Source organism: Salmo salar, chromosome ssa06, assembly GCF_905237065.1.
Source record: "Salmo salar chromosome ssa06, Ssal_v3.1, whole genome shotgun sequence".
Taxonomy (NCBI): Eukaryota; Metazoa; Chordata; class Actinopteri; order Salmoniformes; family Salmonidae; genus Salmo; species Salmo salar.
Genome location: NC_059447.1, coordinates 63,304,758 through 63,320,713, shown reverse-complemented (window position 1 = coordinate 63,320,713; position 15,956 = coordinate 63,304,758). Strand labels below are relative to the sequence as shown.

General features: G+C 44.8%; 1 protein-coding gene across 2 annotated transcripts in view; it reads left to right on the top strand.

Moving 5' to 3' along the window:
• igf2r (insulin-like growth factor 2 receptor) overlaps positions 1 to 13,007 on the top strand; it is a 31,240-nt gene extending 18,233 nt beyond the window's left edge. For both annotated transcript variants that reach the window (XM_014205162.2, XM_045720813.1), the window contains 23 exons: positions 997 to 1,084; positions 1,205 to 1,414; positions 1,535 to 1,665; positions 1,776 to 1,879; positions 2,008 to 2,138; positions 2,322 to 2,518; positions 2,611 to 2,737; positions 2,965 to 3,105; positions 3,424 to 3,686; positions 4,312 to 4,527; positions 4,681 to 4,830; positions 5,014 to 5,172; positions 5,334 to 5,535; positions 5,773 to 5,925; positions 6,035 to 6,269; positions 6,429 to 6,565; positions 8,758 to 8,875; positions 9,324 to 9,470; positions 10,056 to 10,240; positions 10,507 to 10,693; positions 10,930 to 11,073; positions 11,206 to 11,275; positions 11,654 to 13,007. In XM_014205162.2, the coding sequence (XP_014060637.2) occupies positions 997 to 1,084; positions 1,205 to 1,414; positions 1,535 to 1,665; positions 1,776 to 1,879; positions 2,008 to 2,138; positions 2,322 to 2,518; positions 2,611 to 2,737; positions 2,965 to 3,105; positions 3,424 to 3,686; positions 4,312 to 4,527; positions 4,681 to 4,830; positions 5,014 to 5,172; positions 5,334 to 5,535; positions 5,773 to 5,925; positions 6,035 to 6,269; positions 6,429 to 6,565; positions 8,758 to 8,875; positions 9,324 to 9,470; positions 10,056 to 10,240; positions 10,507 to 10,693; positions 10,930 to 11,073; positions 11,206 to 11,275; positions 11,654 to 12,088 (3,930 nt within the window). In that variant the 3' untranslated portion in view covers positions 12,089 to 13,007. The remainder of the gene's footprint in view (positions 1 to 996; positions 1,085 to 1,204; positions 1,415 to 1,534; positions 1,666 to 1,775; positions 1,880 to 2,007; positions 2,139 to 2,321; positions 2,519 to 2,610; positions 2,738 to 2,964; positions 3,106 to 3,423; positions 3,687 to 4,311; positions 4,528 to 4,680; positions 4,831 to 5,013; positions 5,173 to 5,333; positions 5,536 to 5,772; positions 5,926 to 6,034; positions 6,270 to 6,428; positions 6,566 to 8,757; positions 8,876 to 9,323; positions 9,471 to 10,055; positions 10,241 to 10,506; positions 10,694 to 10,929; positions 11,074 to 11,205; positions 11,276 to 11,653) is intronic.
• Positions 13,008 to 15,956: the final 2,949 nt, after the last annotated feature.

Below are 15,956 nucleotides of genomic sequence, written 5' to 3'. Positions count from 1 at the left end.
ATTGTGAAGGCCAGGTTATCTGATGCAGCACTCCATCACTCTCCTTGGTTAAATATCCCTTACACAGCCTGGAGGTGTGTTGGGTCATTGTCCTGTTGAAAAACAAATGATCGTCCCACTAAGCGCAAAGCAGATGGGACGGCGTATCACTGGAGAATGCTATAGTAACCATGCTGGTTAAGTGCCTTGAATTCTAAATAAATCACTGACAGTGTCACCAGCAAAGCACCATCACACAACTTCCTCCATGCTTCACGGTGGGGAACCACACATGCGGAGATCATCCGTTCACCTACAGTACTCTGCGTTTCACAAAGACACAGCGGTTGGAACCAAAAATCTCAGATTTGGACTCATCAGACCAAAAGACAGATTTCTACCGGTCTAATGTCCATTGCTCGTGTTTCTTGGCCCAAGCAAGTCTCTTATTCTCATTGGTGTCCTTTAGTAATGTTTTCTTTGCAGCAATTCGACCACGAAGGCCTGATTTCACGCAGTCTCCTCTGAACTGTTGATGTTGAGATGTGTCTGTTACTTGAGCTCTGTGAAGCATTTATTTGGGCTGCAATTTCTGAGGCTGGTAACTCTAATGAATGTGTCCTCTCCAGCAGAGATAACTCTGGGTCTTCCTTTCCAATGGAGGTCCTCATGAGAGCCAGTTTCATCATAGTGCTTAATGGTTTTTGTGACTGCACTTGAAGAAACTTTAAAAGTTCTTGAAATGTTCCAGATTGACTGACCTTTGTGTCTTAAAGTAATGATGGACTGTCGTTTCTCTTTGCTTATTTGAGCTGTTCTTGCCATAATATGGACTTGTTCTTTTACCAAATAGGACTATCTTCTCTATACCACCCCTACCTTGTCACAACACCACTGATTGGCTCAAACTACAATGTAGAAAATAGTAAAAATAAAGAAAAACCCTTGAATGAGTAGGTGTGTCCAAACTTTTGACTGGTACTGTATATTTTTCATGTTTGGTTCATTTACCAACAGGGCTCTCCTGTATTTGACCGTCAAGACGGCTGTGAGTATGTGTTCATGTGGAGAACCTCCGAGGCGTGTCCTCTCACCAGTGCTCAGGGTAGGTTTTGGAGGAGGAGGCTGCCATGTTTAGTGTCGTGGCTCTGGCTAAGACTGATACTTTTCTCCACCGGTGTCATCATCATGCTTAAGGTAACTCTCCTCTCCCTGACTCCTGCAGGTGAAAACTGTAAAGTCAAGGACCCCAGAAGTGGCTACATGTTTGACATGAGTTCCCTGTCAGGGAAGGACTACATGGTGAAGAGTGGCCAGTACCAGTACCACTTCTCTGTCTGCGGCGGGCTTCAGAGAGGGATCTGCACACACAAAGACACAGGAAATGACCAGGTTTCAGCCTGTCAGGTGAAAGACAGCACCCACAGAATCGCTGGTATGTAAAATCTGTCCAGAAATATCTTGAGTTGGTTCAACTTCTTTAGAAAGCTTTGATTTTCTTTTGGTAGTAATTGATAAAACCTCTGAGAAACAGCTGTTTGGTTATTCACCACAGGGATGGCCTCACAGACTCTGAGCTATGTTGGAGATCAGATCGTCCTCAACTACACTGGTGGGGAGACATGTCACAAGATCTACCAGAGATCCACAGAGATCTACTTCTCCTGTCATCCTAAAATGAACCCTGTGAGTCGAAGTGACGCTGAAAAGCAAACGTGTAATATGACATCTATGCTCGTCCCACAGTGTTTGTGAATGTGGGAGTTACTGGGTTGTTGTGGTGTTTCTGCCTGTAGGGGGTGCCAGAGTTCATCAAGGAGACTGCGGAGTGCACCTACCTGTTTACCTGGCGTACTGCTCTCGCCTGTATCCCAGTCAAGACTACCAGCTGCTCCTACCAGTATGGATAGTCCTGTTCTATTCTGGGAGCTCTCTTCCCAACACAACCTCCTCTTTCTCCCATACAATGACTAGTTTCCCCTTTGTCAGTTATTTTAAACTGACTGTTTGGTATTTTTCCCCCCACAGAGATTCTAATGGCAACTCGTACGACCTCTCCTCTCTGGCCCTGGACTCCAGAAACTGGGTGGTTGAGCCCAGCACTGGGAAGCAGGAGCGTTACTACATCAACGTCTGCAGGTCTCTGGTGCAACAGGGGGGTAAGTGCCTATCCTCAACACCGGCATCCTTTATATGAAGGACACTGGTGGTTCCTGTGTAGTTTTAATTTCCCCATTTGTGTGAACTAACATCAACCTTCTCGTAAAGTCTTCAATCACAGTTTGAATGTGGTGCAATTATGCTCGCCTTCTGAACCTTTCTTTCCTCTCCTCATGTTGTAGGCTCCTGGAAGTGTCCGTCCAACGCAGCTTCCTGTCAGAAGAGCGGGGAGCACTATGTGAGTCTGGGAGAGGCCGAGTCGGCGCCACAGTGGGACCAGAACATCCTGGTTCTTAGGTACACTAACGGAGAGATGTGTCCCGGTGGACAGAGGAATAAGAGTACCATTGTACGCTTCAAATGTGACCCGGACAAAGTGGTAAGGGATCATAGACATCACACACACACACACACACACACACACACACAAGGCTGAGTAGACTGAACATGTTTCCCCTGTCCCTGCCCCAGGACTCGAGGCCTACACTGATAACGACCATAGAGGAGTGTGTCTACACCTTTGTGTGGTTCGCTGCAGCCGCCTGCCCCCTCAACAGCAGCCAGCACGGAGACTGCAGAGTCACCAATCCAGTCACCGGTGAGTCCCACTCCAACACTGAAAAGTGAAAGGGGTCTGCCTACACTAGGCCATGTTACCATTCTGAAAAGGTATTTGCGTTAAGTATGATTAACATGGGAAAATACCACCGTTCTCGTAGGATCTCAGTGCAGTCAGGCACCCCAGTGCAAAGAGTTAGTGAGCAACTCCTCCATGTGCTATTGTTTTGTTTTGACACCTGTACTGTGCTGCCCTCCTGAACCCAGGCCACCTCTTTGACCTGAACGGACTAAGCCAGGAGGGAGGCTACATTTTGTACGACAACCTGGACAACCTGCACCTTAAGAAGATGTTCCGGCTCAACGTGTGTGGGGAAGTCACCAACGCAGGCTGTGGACCAGACACAGGTACAACAATGTTATATCTCACAGGCTCTGGTTTGGCTGGGAAATCTCTGCCCCTTACTGGTAAAAGCCTGATTCCCACAGCAATCATTTAACAGTCCTGCCAATGTCAGCTGGCCAGCAATGATGAGGTCACTGAGCCATGGACCAGACACGGGTCCCAAGACAGCTGTTTAAAGATTAAACCCACTTTTCAAGAAGATGGTGGTTTATGCAGCTGGGTTATGTAATGGTCTTTGGCTCTGCATAAAATGTAGTCCCTATTGTCTTGAAATGTATCAATGAAGACGGTCACTTATGGTCGTTTTGATGTGTGTGCAGGTGTGTGTATCAAGGACACCAAGAGTGCTCTGAGTGGCGGGCGGGCCAGCAGGAAGCTGTCATACCTGGACCAGGTGGTGGAACTGACCTATGAGGGTGGGGCTGTGTGTGCCGCCGACCCCGCCCTCACACACAAGAGCATCATCAGCTTTGTGTGCAAGGCCCACGGTGAGGCCAGCACGGGGCCGGTACTGGTGGACTCGGACAAGAACACGTGCACACACTTCTTCTCCTGGCACACGCCCTTGGTGTGTGAACACCAGGTAATGACCGGTGGCGCTTCCCAATTCCAAAACAACCCCGTAGCCTCCTACCCCTTAAACATAGTAGATCTGAAAGAATTGGATAGATGTAACCATTATGGCAATTTGCATTTGAAACGCTAGCTAGAATTTCTTCAACCGTGCTTACCAGTCGTGCCATACAGATCAGGCAACCAGTGAGTCCTTGACGTAAAGTCAGTGTGCTGCTTGATAAAGTAGCAGTGTGGTAGACATCAGATAGAGGCCCCATCTACTGTAACTGATTACTGAGGCTAACTAACTGTCTGTGTTGACTACCTAAACTAAGTAGTTCATGTGCTATTTACGTAAATGACTGTACACCACGATGAGGTGGAAGAGAAAAGGCTATGTGAATACATCATGTTTAGTCTGCTGAATGGTAGACCTTTACAGATGACTTGTATGTTGAGTTTAACCTGAGGTGTACAAATCTTAACAGCTGTCAATTTTGTATTAGAATTTGTTTACTTTGATAGGTGTGTTATATCTGTACATTTTTTGTAATAGCAACTTTAATATGTAAACATCGACTTTGCTGCCTGAGGTATGCCTTTTGTCTTTGCTAGCCCCCTCGTCTGTCTCACTTTCGTACTGTGTTCCGTAGGTCAAGTGTTCAGTCCTGAACGGCTCTACCCTCATCGACCTGACCCCTCTGATCCACGTGACGGGTTACTACACAGCCACCAACGAAGACCTGGTGGACAAGAACCAGTCCCCTAACTTCTACATCAACATCTGCCAGCCCCTAAACCCCATTCCTGGGGTCACATGTCCCCCAGGGGCCGCTGTCTGCATGAACCCCTACCAAGGGCCCCCCATAGTGAGTCGACAAACACAGAAACGCGTGCATACACACACACACACACACACACACACACACACAGAAATTAACACTCATCCATAGTATTCCCTCTGTGTTTACAAACCAACATGTTCAATTGTATATTTCCCTGTGTCTCTCTCTTGCTAACAGGACATTGGTCGAATCACCTCCGGCCCGGTGTTCAACAGCGTGACCAATGAGGTGTCAATCACCTTCAACAGCACCACTGCCTGCCCCTCTGACCCCACCCAGAACTACACCTCCACCATCATGTTCACCTGCCAGAGAGGCCTGGAGCTGGTCAGTACCACACCAGAGGCATAGATGACGTGTCTGTATGTTAGAGACCTCTCATTGTCTTGTTTTCTCACTGATGGCTCTTGTGTTGAAAAGAGTTTTCTTCGAAAATGAGTTTTGGCGTCTTGGAAAACTTGTGCATGTTTAGTCTTTGTGGTATTAAAGCCTCTGTCCTGTCCCCCCCAGGGCTCGCCCCAGATGATCAGGAAGCACAAGTGTATGTATGTGTTTGAGTGGGCCACTCCCCTGGTCTGTTCTGACGCCACGCAGACCAAAGGCTGCACCCTGACAGACTCACAGCTGCAGTTCACCTTTGACCTCTCACCCCTCTCTGGGGAGATTCAGGTGGTTTGACCTTTTATATATACGACCTCTTACCCTCAACATATCTACATGTTCTGTTATACTTAGCTATACGTGTTATCTATGCATTAACACATGTATTCAGTGGAAAGTAGTCCTTCTTTTTCATGATGCTTTTTCATCCATTTGTCTTTCTCTTCCAGGTGCCTGTCGGCTCAGAGACCTATAAGATCAATGTGTGTGGGGAGGTGGCAGACCCCAGCTGTAAGAACAGTGCAGTGTGTGTGCAGTCGCCGGGCGGATCAGCGTTCTCCTATGGCATCAGCCAGGCCATGACTATGGACTACAAACACGAGGAGCAGGCTGTCATCATGCAGTACGGAGGAGGAGACATCTGCCCTCCAGGTTAGACAGGCTATCCTCAGTCCCACACCCTGGTGTCTATGGGCAAGTCAAATGAGAACCTTCATGCCACAGATATTGCACAATGTTTGACCAGTGTCCAGTGTTGCAGTGGCTTATAGGGTGTCACATAAGACTGCAGCCTCTGATGCTTTGGTGAAGTGTTTATCAGCCTGTTGTTGTGCTGTATGTCAAAGTGAAGCTCGTTTGGGCCTTATGGTTTCCATTTCTCCATTTCAGTGACTGAGAATGACGAGGTTTGCGTTTTTCCCTTCAACTTCCTGAAGAAGTCGTATACGGCGTGTACAACCAAGGGCAGGATGGACAATAGACTATGGTGTGCCACCACCAGTGACTTTGACAAGGATAAGAAATGGGGATTCTGCGTTCAGGGTAATGACTGTGTTGAAATCTGTGTAAAAAGGAAACTATTTTGAGTGTGTGTCTCCTAGAGGCTCTGGGCTTAGCTGTGCTCAACTCTGCTGTGTGGGTCGTGTCTCAGGGACAGGGAAGAGGCAGTCGTCCATCCTGTTCACCTGTGACCAGTCAGCCGGCCATGGCACCCCACAGCTGCTGAGTGAGACAGGGGGCTGCGCTGCCACCTTCCAGTGGAAAACCATGGCTGTGTGCCCACCGAAGAAGATGGAGTGTAAGCTGGTGAACCAGCACCAGACCTTCAACCTGCGCACCCTCTCCTCTCTCACCGAGCCGTGGAAGTTCAGCCACAACAAAGCAGCGTATGTTTAGCTTTTCCCTACTGCTTCTCTTTCTTTCTCCTCCTCTCCCTTTCTCCCTCCTCCTTTCCCCTTCTTTCTTCCTCTCCCTCTGTACCACTTGATGAGGATCGAACATGCACAGTAGTGGTTAGGCGCTAGAAAACATTTTGCTATCTCCAGGTACTACATCAACCTGTGCCAGGGGATCCATGGGGGCCTGCCAGGCTGCCCCGAGGGAGCCACGGTGTGCCGGAAGACCAGCGATGGGAAGACCCAGACCCTGGGCCTCGTCTACACCCAGAAGATGGCAGTCTCTGGTGGGTTTTGCAGACTTACTTACTGACACTTACTTCAAAATGGCATGTTTGTGTAATGAACTGAAACTTCTTAGGTTTGTGTGTTTTTGTTAAGGATCCCAGTAATATTAGTCCTGGTAGACTTAACCCCTGTAAGGAACCCAGTAACATTAGTCCTGGTAGACTTAACCCCTGTAAGGAACCCAGTAATATTAGTCCTGGTAGACTTAACCCCTGTAAGGAACCCAGTAACATTAGTCCTGGTAGACTTAACCCCTGTAAGGAACCCAGTAACATTAGTCCTGGTAGACTTAACCCCTGTACGGAACCCAGTAATATTAGTCCTGGTAGACTTAACCCCTGTAAGGAACCCAGTAATATTAGTCCTGGTAGACTTAACCCCTGTAAGGAACCCAGTAATATTAGTCCTGGTAGACTTAACCCCTGTAAGGAACCCAGTAATATTAGTCCTGGTAGACTTATCCCCTGTAAGGAACCCAGTAATATTAGTCCTGGTAGACTTAACCCCTGTAAGGAACCCAGTAATATTAGTCCTGGTAGACTTATCCCCTTTAACCTCTTACATCTAGACCTTCCGCTAGCGGAACACCTGCTCCAATATCCAATGTTAGGCGTGGCGCGAATTACAAATTCCTCAAAAAAACCCAAACTTCAATTTTTCAAACATATGACTATTTCACAGCATTTTAAAGACAAGACTCTCCTTTATCTAACCACACTGTCCGATTTCAAAAAGGCTTTACAGCGAAAGCAAAACATTAGATTATGTCAGCAGAGTACCCAGCCAGAAATAATCAGACACCCATTTTTCAAGCTAGCATATAATGTCACAAAAAACAAAACCACAGCTAAATGCAGCACAAACCTTTGATGATCTTCATCAGATGACACTCCTAGCACATTATGTTATACAATACATGCATGTTTTGTTCAATCAAGTTCATATTTATATCAAAAACCAGCTTTTTACATTAGCATGTGACGTTCAGAACTAGCATTCCTACCGAACACTTCCGGTGAATTTACTAAATTACTCACGATTAACGTTCACAAAAAACATAACAATTATTTTAAGAATTATAGATACAGAACTCCTTTGTGCAATCGAGGTGTCCGATTTTAAAATAGCTTTTCGGTGAAAGCACATTTTGCAATATTCTGAGTAGATAGCCCAGCCATCACGGCTAGCTATTTTGACACCCACCAAGTTTGACCCTCACCAAACTCCGATTTACTATTAGAAAATGTTGATTACCCTTTGGTGTTCTTCGTCAGAATGCACTCCCAGGAATGCTACTTCAATAAGAAATGTTGGTTTGGTTCCAAATAATCCATAGTTATATCCAAATAGCGGCGTTTTGTTCGTGCGTTCAAGACACTATCCAAGGGTGACGATGGGTTACGCGCCCGACGCGTTTCGTGACAAAAAATGTCTAAATATTCCATTACCGTACTTCGAAGCATGTCAACCGCTGTTTAAAATCAATTTTTATGCCATTTTTCTCGTAAAAAAGCGATAATATTCCGACCGGGAGTGGTTGTTTTCGTTCAAAGAGAGAAAGTAAACATGGAGTCGACTCGTGCACGCGCCTCAGTCTCATAGTACTCTGACCGACCACTATCCAAACGCGCTAATGTTTTTCAGCCAGGGCCTGCAAAGCCACGATTCAGCTTTTTGCCGCCTTCTGAGAGCCCATGGGAGCCGTAGGAAGTGTCACGTAACAGCAGAGATCCCCTGTTTTGGATAGAGATAATCAAGAAGGCCAAGAAATGGTCAGACAGGGTACTTACTGTACAGAATCTTCTCAGGTTTTGGCCTGCCAAATGAGTTCTGTTATACTCACAGACACCATTCAAACAGTTTTAGAAACTTTGGAGTGTTTTCTATCCAAAGCTAATAATTATATGCATATTCTAGTTTCTGGGCAGGAGTAATAATCAGATTAAATCGGGTACGTTTTTTATCCGGCCGTGAAAATTCTGCCCCCTATCCATAACAGGTTAAGGAACCCAGTAATATTAGTCCTGGTAGACTTAACCCCTGTAGGGAACCCAGTAATATTAGTCCTGGTAGACTTAACCCCTGTAAGGAACCCAGTAATATTAGTCCTGGGAGACTTAACCCCTGTAAGGAACCCAGAAATATTAGTCCTGGTAGACTTATCCCCTTTAACCACCCCTCCTTTTCCCAGATAAGAAGATCCTAGTGAGCTACGCTATGGGAGACAATGTGTGTGGGAACGGCCTCCAGGCCAAGACAGTGGTCCAGCTGACATGTGGTCCTAATATAGGCCAGCCCAAGCTGCTGAGGTGAGTGAGCTGTGAGTAGCTAGCCTGGGAGAGCTTCCTCTCTTGTAGCCCTGTCCCAGATCTCTTTATGACTTATATAACCAACTTGTATTGTTGTTGGCTATTCAGCACAAACAGATCTGGGACCAGGTTACCTCCCCGACAGGGGAAAGCCAACTGGCCTCAAGCTAGCAAAAATATGTGGCCCTGTGGGCAAAATAAACCTCTATCCAACTGAATAACACTAGGAAAAGTTACTGAATGTTCAAGTTGAAGAGGCACATCTAAACTCCTTCCGAGTTGAAAATTGACCACTTAAACGTCAGTTTCAATTCTTGAACGTCATGTTTATTTTTCTAGTTAAACTTTTCCATCTCTCACGGTTTCATTTGTCACTCTTTGAAGGATACTTGTTAACTCTCACTGTACCACACACACACACACTGTGTCTCTGTCTCTTTGTGCGTAGCGTGGATGATGCCATGTGTGAATTCGTGCTGGGCTGGGAGACACGTGCGGCATGCGCTGTTCAACAACATGAGGTGGTGATGGTCAATGGAACCATCAAAGTCCCCGATACAGGGGCCAACTTCAGCCTGGGGGCCCTCTACCACAGGTGACACCTCTCATCACCAACACAGTTCAATCAACCCACTTTGTCACAACAATCCAGGCCATTTATCACATTCACCCTTCACATCCACTAACGAGGGTATTGAGATGCAGTAACCATCATACACCCAGAGTTAAACCATTAACTCTGACCATCTTATGTTGAGACCTGTTATGAGTCAAGTTCATGTGCTGGGCCAAAAAAATGTTTTTCTTCAGGTCATTGAGGTTATATATTGCTAAACAAGCTTCTTTGCATCCTATCGGTATCATATAACAACCTCACTTGCTAAATGAATGCAAACTCAAGTTGGGAGTGCCTGTGACTGGATTCACATCAGGATTTCCTAAACCCAGACAGAGCGAGATCACAGGTCAAAGCCTCTTATATCAGCTAGTCAAATGACGCTCCGAACTGCATGAAAGCCTATCACAACAACAGTGGGCCGCCTCAGACGCAGTTGAACCTCTCTACAGTTGCACCAGGGAACAGAAAGCAAACATTTGTCAATGTACTAGAGGAAAGATGAAATAAGCCTTTTATAAATGTACTCAGACCAGGTTTTTTGTCCCCCTGTCCACTCTGTAGGCTCTACCAGGCCTCTGGGGACATCCGCGCCAACGGGGACCAGTACATCTATGACATCCAGCTGTCAGGCATCACCAACAGCTCCTCCTCCAAGTGTCTGGGGGCCAACATTTGTCAGGTGAAGATCAATGGAGACCACAGGAGGAAGATCGGCTTCTCCAGCATGGCCAAGTACTACGTCAAAGGTAAAAGGCATACGTGCCAGACACAGGTTTACTCCAAAGTGGTCTGGGCTTTTGGGTAATACAGTGTGAGTGGGTTTGGGGAATAGTTTTGAATGTCCTCAGTGTCTCACCTTGTGCTTATTAAAGATGAAACGGATTTCAACATCACTCACAAGATACAGTACTTGGCAATCAAGTAATGATACTTACATTGACGTCAATGACTCAATGAGCTCACTCCATTAAGCTGCTTGTGATTGACGGATGGACTCTCTCTCTCTACTCAGACGGTAACCTGGACGTGCTGGTCCCATCTGACTCTGTGTGTGGGAGGGACAATTCCACGACGGTGTCGTCGGCCATCTTGTTCCACTGTAACCCCTCAGCAGGAGAGGGCATCCCAGAGTTCCTGTTGGAGACGGATGGCTGCCAGTACCTCTTTACCTGGCACACCGCCACTGTTTGTGGTCTAGTGTGAGTCAACAACTCTTTACACACGGACATCAGGGTAGTGTTCAGTTGTCTCGATACGGAAGAAATAGCTTTGAAACAGAGGAAGTACTACCTAAAGTTGTCCTATAAAAATGCTATGATTTTCATCTTCCACTTTTAAAGCGCTTTCTTCCATTCATTGAATTGGACTTTGAATTTGAATGAAAGGTGCTGAATAAAGTAAAGAGGTGTGACATTTTGTCTGGTGTACCATACAGAACCTCCGTGTCCATGAAGACTAACGACGATGGAGGGCAGGACAGTACGGTCTTGTCTGGAAGGAGACGGGCAGTCCTGAGCATGCTATTGGTTGTGCTGGCCATCTGTCTGCTGGTTCTGCTACTGCACAAACGAGAGCGGAGGTAAGAGATACCTACCATTCTTCTCCTCCCCACAGCTTTGTACTGTTATTACAGAGTCTATATGTTTGAAAACTAAATATAGAAAAAGCTCCTCTATAATATTTTCCTATATCTCCAATGTTCCGTTTCCAGGGAGCTGGTGATGCAGAAAATCACTGGATGTTGTAGGAGAGGAAATCCTGTCTCTTATAAATACTCCAAGGTATGCATCTTAATAAATACTATAGTACACCAATCAAACCAACATAGCTATGTGCTTCCATAGACCATACATCAGGATTCTATATCTATGGGAGCTACACTATTGTTCTCAGGCGTGAGCTGCACTTCGAAATCTTGAAAATGGAACCGAAGCGTAAGTTGGAGCAGTACGAGCCTCTTGATAAGCCGGCGCATGCTCTGCAAACATCCGGTGTAGCTCCTATGTTAAATCACAGTATGCTACAGAATCTCTTTCAATTCAATGTTTATTATTTCACAGCCATTGATTCTATGTCAATGTAGGTGTTGGTGTGGTGAGTGCCCAGTGCTAAATCTCACCCCTGTCTGTCTTGTCTGTCTGTCTTGTCTGTCCCTGCAGGTGAACATGGATGATGAGGGAGGGGAGGATGAGATGGAGTGGCTGATGGAGGAGATTGAGGCCCCAGCCATGTCCTCCCGCCTGGGGAAGGAGCACCAGGAGAACGGCCACATCACCACCAAGCCTGTCAACGCCGACGCCCTACGCTCCTTTTCCCTGGAAGAGCAGGAGGACAGCGAGGAGGAGGTCCTGTCCGTTCCCGGGGTTCGCGTCCTCGGTGGCCGGACCACCCTGCGGCTCTCAGGATCCAGGACCCGTTCCTCGGGGCCCCTCCGCAGCGCCCTGTTGGAGGTGGAGAGTGACGAGGACCTGGTGGGGCTCCTGGGGGACGGGGACAGGAGGGGTAGGGCCAAGCCTCGCCGTGACAACAGACCCCCCCACAGGAAACAACAAAACCCCCAGGATGACAGTGATGAGGACATGCTGACAGTGTGAGGGACTCTCCATCCTCCCCATGTCCACCTAAACTATTATCGCTCTCCTCTTCTCTCCTCTCTCTTTGAACGTCTCCACACAACGATGACAACGCAAGAAAGCAGAAACCCTTAGAGGCTTGTTGTTTTTCTCTCTAAAGGAAACGATGCAGAATGTCTGTTGGCTGTTTTAAAGAGCAGGTTTGTTTTTGTCCCCTCTTCGAAAGAAAGTTGATGCCTTCCTGATGACAAATGGTGTTTTCATCAAATAATTGTTTTTGGACTATATGATTTAGTTAATGTACATAGGTAATGTTATACAGTGCCTTCAGAAAGTATTCATGCCCCTTGACTTATTCCACATTTTGTTGTTACAGCCTCAATTCAAAATGGTTTAAAAACACACAATACCCATAATGATCACGTGAAAACATGTTTTTAGACATTTTTGCACATTTTTGGAAAATTAAATGCATACTGTAATTGGACAGGGAAATGTGCAATACCGAGTTTTATTAGACAAGTTTAAAAAGATTGATGTTTCGGCCTTCAATGGCCTCCTTCAGAACAATCAAACAGGGAATGTAATATGGAAAATGAAATTCAGATATATACCATTTACATAAGTATTCACCCCTCTGAGTCAATACGTGTTAGAATCACTTTTGGCAGCGATTACAGCTGTGAATCTTTCTGGGTAAGTCTCTAAGAGCTTTCCACGCCTGGATTGTTCAATATTTGCACATTATTCTTTTTAAAAATTCTTCAAGCTCTGTCAAGTTAGTTGTTTATCATTGATAGACAGCCATTCTCAAGTCTTGCCATCGATTTTCAAGCCTTTTTATGTCAAAACTATAACTAGGTCACTTAGGAACATTCCATGTTGCCTTGGTAAGCAACCAGTGTATATTTAGTCCCCAACTATTTCATGTTAATATCCTGCTGAAAGGTGAATTAATCTCCCAGTGTCTGTTGGAAAGCAGACTGAACCAGGTTTCCCTCTAGGATTTAGCCTGTGCTTAGCTCTATTAAATTTATTTGTATCCTAAAAAAAACTCCCTAGTCCTTGCCGATGATAAGCATACCCATAACACGATGCAGCCACCACCATGCTTGAAAATTTGAAGTGGTACTCCCTGATGAGTTGGATTTTCCCCAAGCATAACGCTTTGTATTCAGGACATAAAGTTAATTTCTTTGCCACATTCTTCCCGTTTTACTTTAGTGCCTTATTGTAAACAGGATGCATGTTTTGGAATATTTGTATTCTGCACAGGCTTCCTTCTTTTCACTCTGTCATTTAGGTTAGTATTGTGGAGTAACTACAATGTTGATCCATCCTCAGTTTTTTCCTATCACAGCCATTAAACTCTGTTTTAGTCACCATTGGCCTCATGGTGAAATCCCTGAATGGTTTCCTTCCTCTCCATCAACTGAGTTAGGAAGGACGCCTTTATCTTTGTAGTGACTGGGTGGATTGATACACCATCCAAAGTGTAATTAATAACTTCTCCATGCTCAACGGGATATTCAATGTCTGCCGTTTGTTTTATTTTTACCCATCTACCAGCAGGTGCCCTTCTTTGCGAGGCATTGGAAAACATCCCTGGTCTTTGTGGTTCAATCTGTGTTTGAAATTCACTGCTCGACTGAGGGACCTTACAATTATCTGTATGTGTGGTGTACAGTCATGTTCAGCACTGTTATTGCACACAGAGAGGCCATGCAATTTATTATGTGACTTGTTAAGCTCATTTTTACTCCTGAACTTATTTAGGTTTGCCATAACAAAGGGGTTTAAAACTTATTGACTCAAAACATTTCAGCTTGTCATGTTTAATTAATTTGTAAACATTTCTAAAAACATAATTCCACTTTGACATAATTGGGTATTGTATGTAGGCCAGTGACACAAAGTCTCAATTTAATCAATTTTAAATTCAGGCTGTAACACAACAGAATGTTGAAAAAGTCAAGGTGTGTGAATACTTTCTGAAGACATTATGCATGCATATATGGATATAAATTTTGTCACTTGCATTTTCCAGAGAATCACTTATTCACATTTTAAATTAATTTTGTGGACTGATTTTCATGTTGAATCTCTATACTGCTAACCTTGCAAGGTTTGGGCATGAAAAACCTCTTAAGTTATTGGGGATTAAAGGGACTGGAAACTGTGATGCTCATTTCATGAATCATAGCATTGATTAATGGGATTCTTAGGTTGTATTATTCAGAGTCCCTCAAATCATTGTGGTTTTGTACTTGCGCACCAAATATACATCACAGGTACTAGTTGCTGTATCTGTTATGTGCTAAACATTAACTCTGCTTCTAGAGCAGGGCTATTCAACTCTTACCCTATGAAGTCCAGAGCCTGTGTTTTCTCTTCTACCCACCTGGTCTAAATTAGTCCCTGATTAGAGGGGAACAATGAAAAAAATTCAGTGGATCTAGCTTCAAGGTCCAGAGTTGAGTTTGAGGGTTCTAGATGTTGCCTTGTCAAAGTCATGACCTAAGTTTATTTGAAAAGGGAAGTTATCTGTCGAGCTAAAACTCCCCTTTTTGTCAAACTGCATGTGCTATCCCTCATAAATGGAAGTAAGGAAAGCTGTGGTGCCATGATTAAATGTATTTGTGAGCTTGAGATCCCCTTTCAGTCTTGCTCAGCAGTATCTATCCCATGCAGTCTTTCTATTGCAGGGGTGTCAAACTCATTCCATGGAGGGCCTAGTGTCTGTGGGTTTTTCCTTTCAATAAAGACCTAGACAACCAGGTGAGGGGAGTTCTTTACTAATTACTGACCTTAATTATCAAGTACAAGGGAGACAGCGAATGTCCATAGGCACTCGGCCCTCAATGGAATGGGGTTACAGCAGCAATCACAGTGAGTGTTTTTCCTGGAAAATACAGTGAGCTGCGAAGTATTGGGACACATTTTTGTTGTTGTTTTAGCTCTGTACTCCAGCACGTTTAGAAGTTACAGCACTTTTTGTACATAGTCCCCCCCATTTTAGGGGACCAAAATATTGGGACATATTCACTTGTGTGTATTAAAGTATTCAAAAGTTGTGTTTAGTCCCATATTCCTAGCACACGATGACTACTTCAAGGTTGTGGCTCTACAAACTTGTTGGATGCGTTTGCTGTTTGTTTTGGTTGGGTTTCAGATTATTTAGTGCCCAATAGAAATTCATGGTAAATAATGTATTGTGTATTTCAGTTACTTTTATTGTAAATAAGAATAGAATATGTTTCTAAACACTTCTACATTTAATGTGGATACTACCATGATTATTGAGAGTCTTGACGGTATCGTGAATAATTACAAATTAACCCCCCCCCAAAAAATGCTAACCTTCCCTGTTATTGTAATGGTGAGAGGTTAGCATATCTTGGGGGTATGGTATTTGGGGAAAATACCCTCAAATTAAAGCTGATAGTCTGCACTTTAACCTCAGTCATTGTATAACTTCAAATCCAAAGTTTACAGAGACAAAACAACAAAATGTAACACTGTCCCAATACTTTTGGAGCTCACTGTATGGATTATTTGAAATGAATTTAGCATTTATCAGTTGGCATATATACACACACACGCACACCAGTACACAAACCACATGTACACAGGCAGTCACTAATTCTACTATCATGTATCTTTACTTGGGACAATGTCTCATAAATGTCAGTGGTACAGAACAGTAATGAGAAAATGCTTTTGAAGTGGAACTCACCTCACTAACAAGTCTGACTTTATGATTCTTTGACAAAGTTCTCTCTCTTGGACTGGACTTCAAGATGGAGAGTTAATTTGTAATGCTAGTGTTTTATCACTAGTGTTGAAGCTAATGTTCACACCGTAGCAAGCGGCCGGCCACATAGCGACC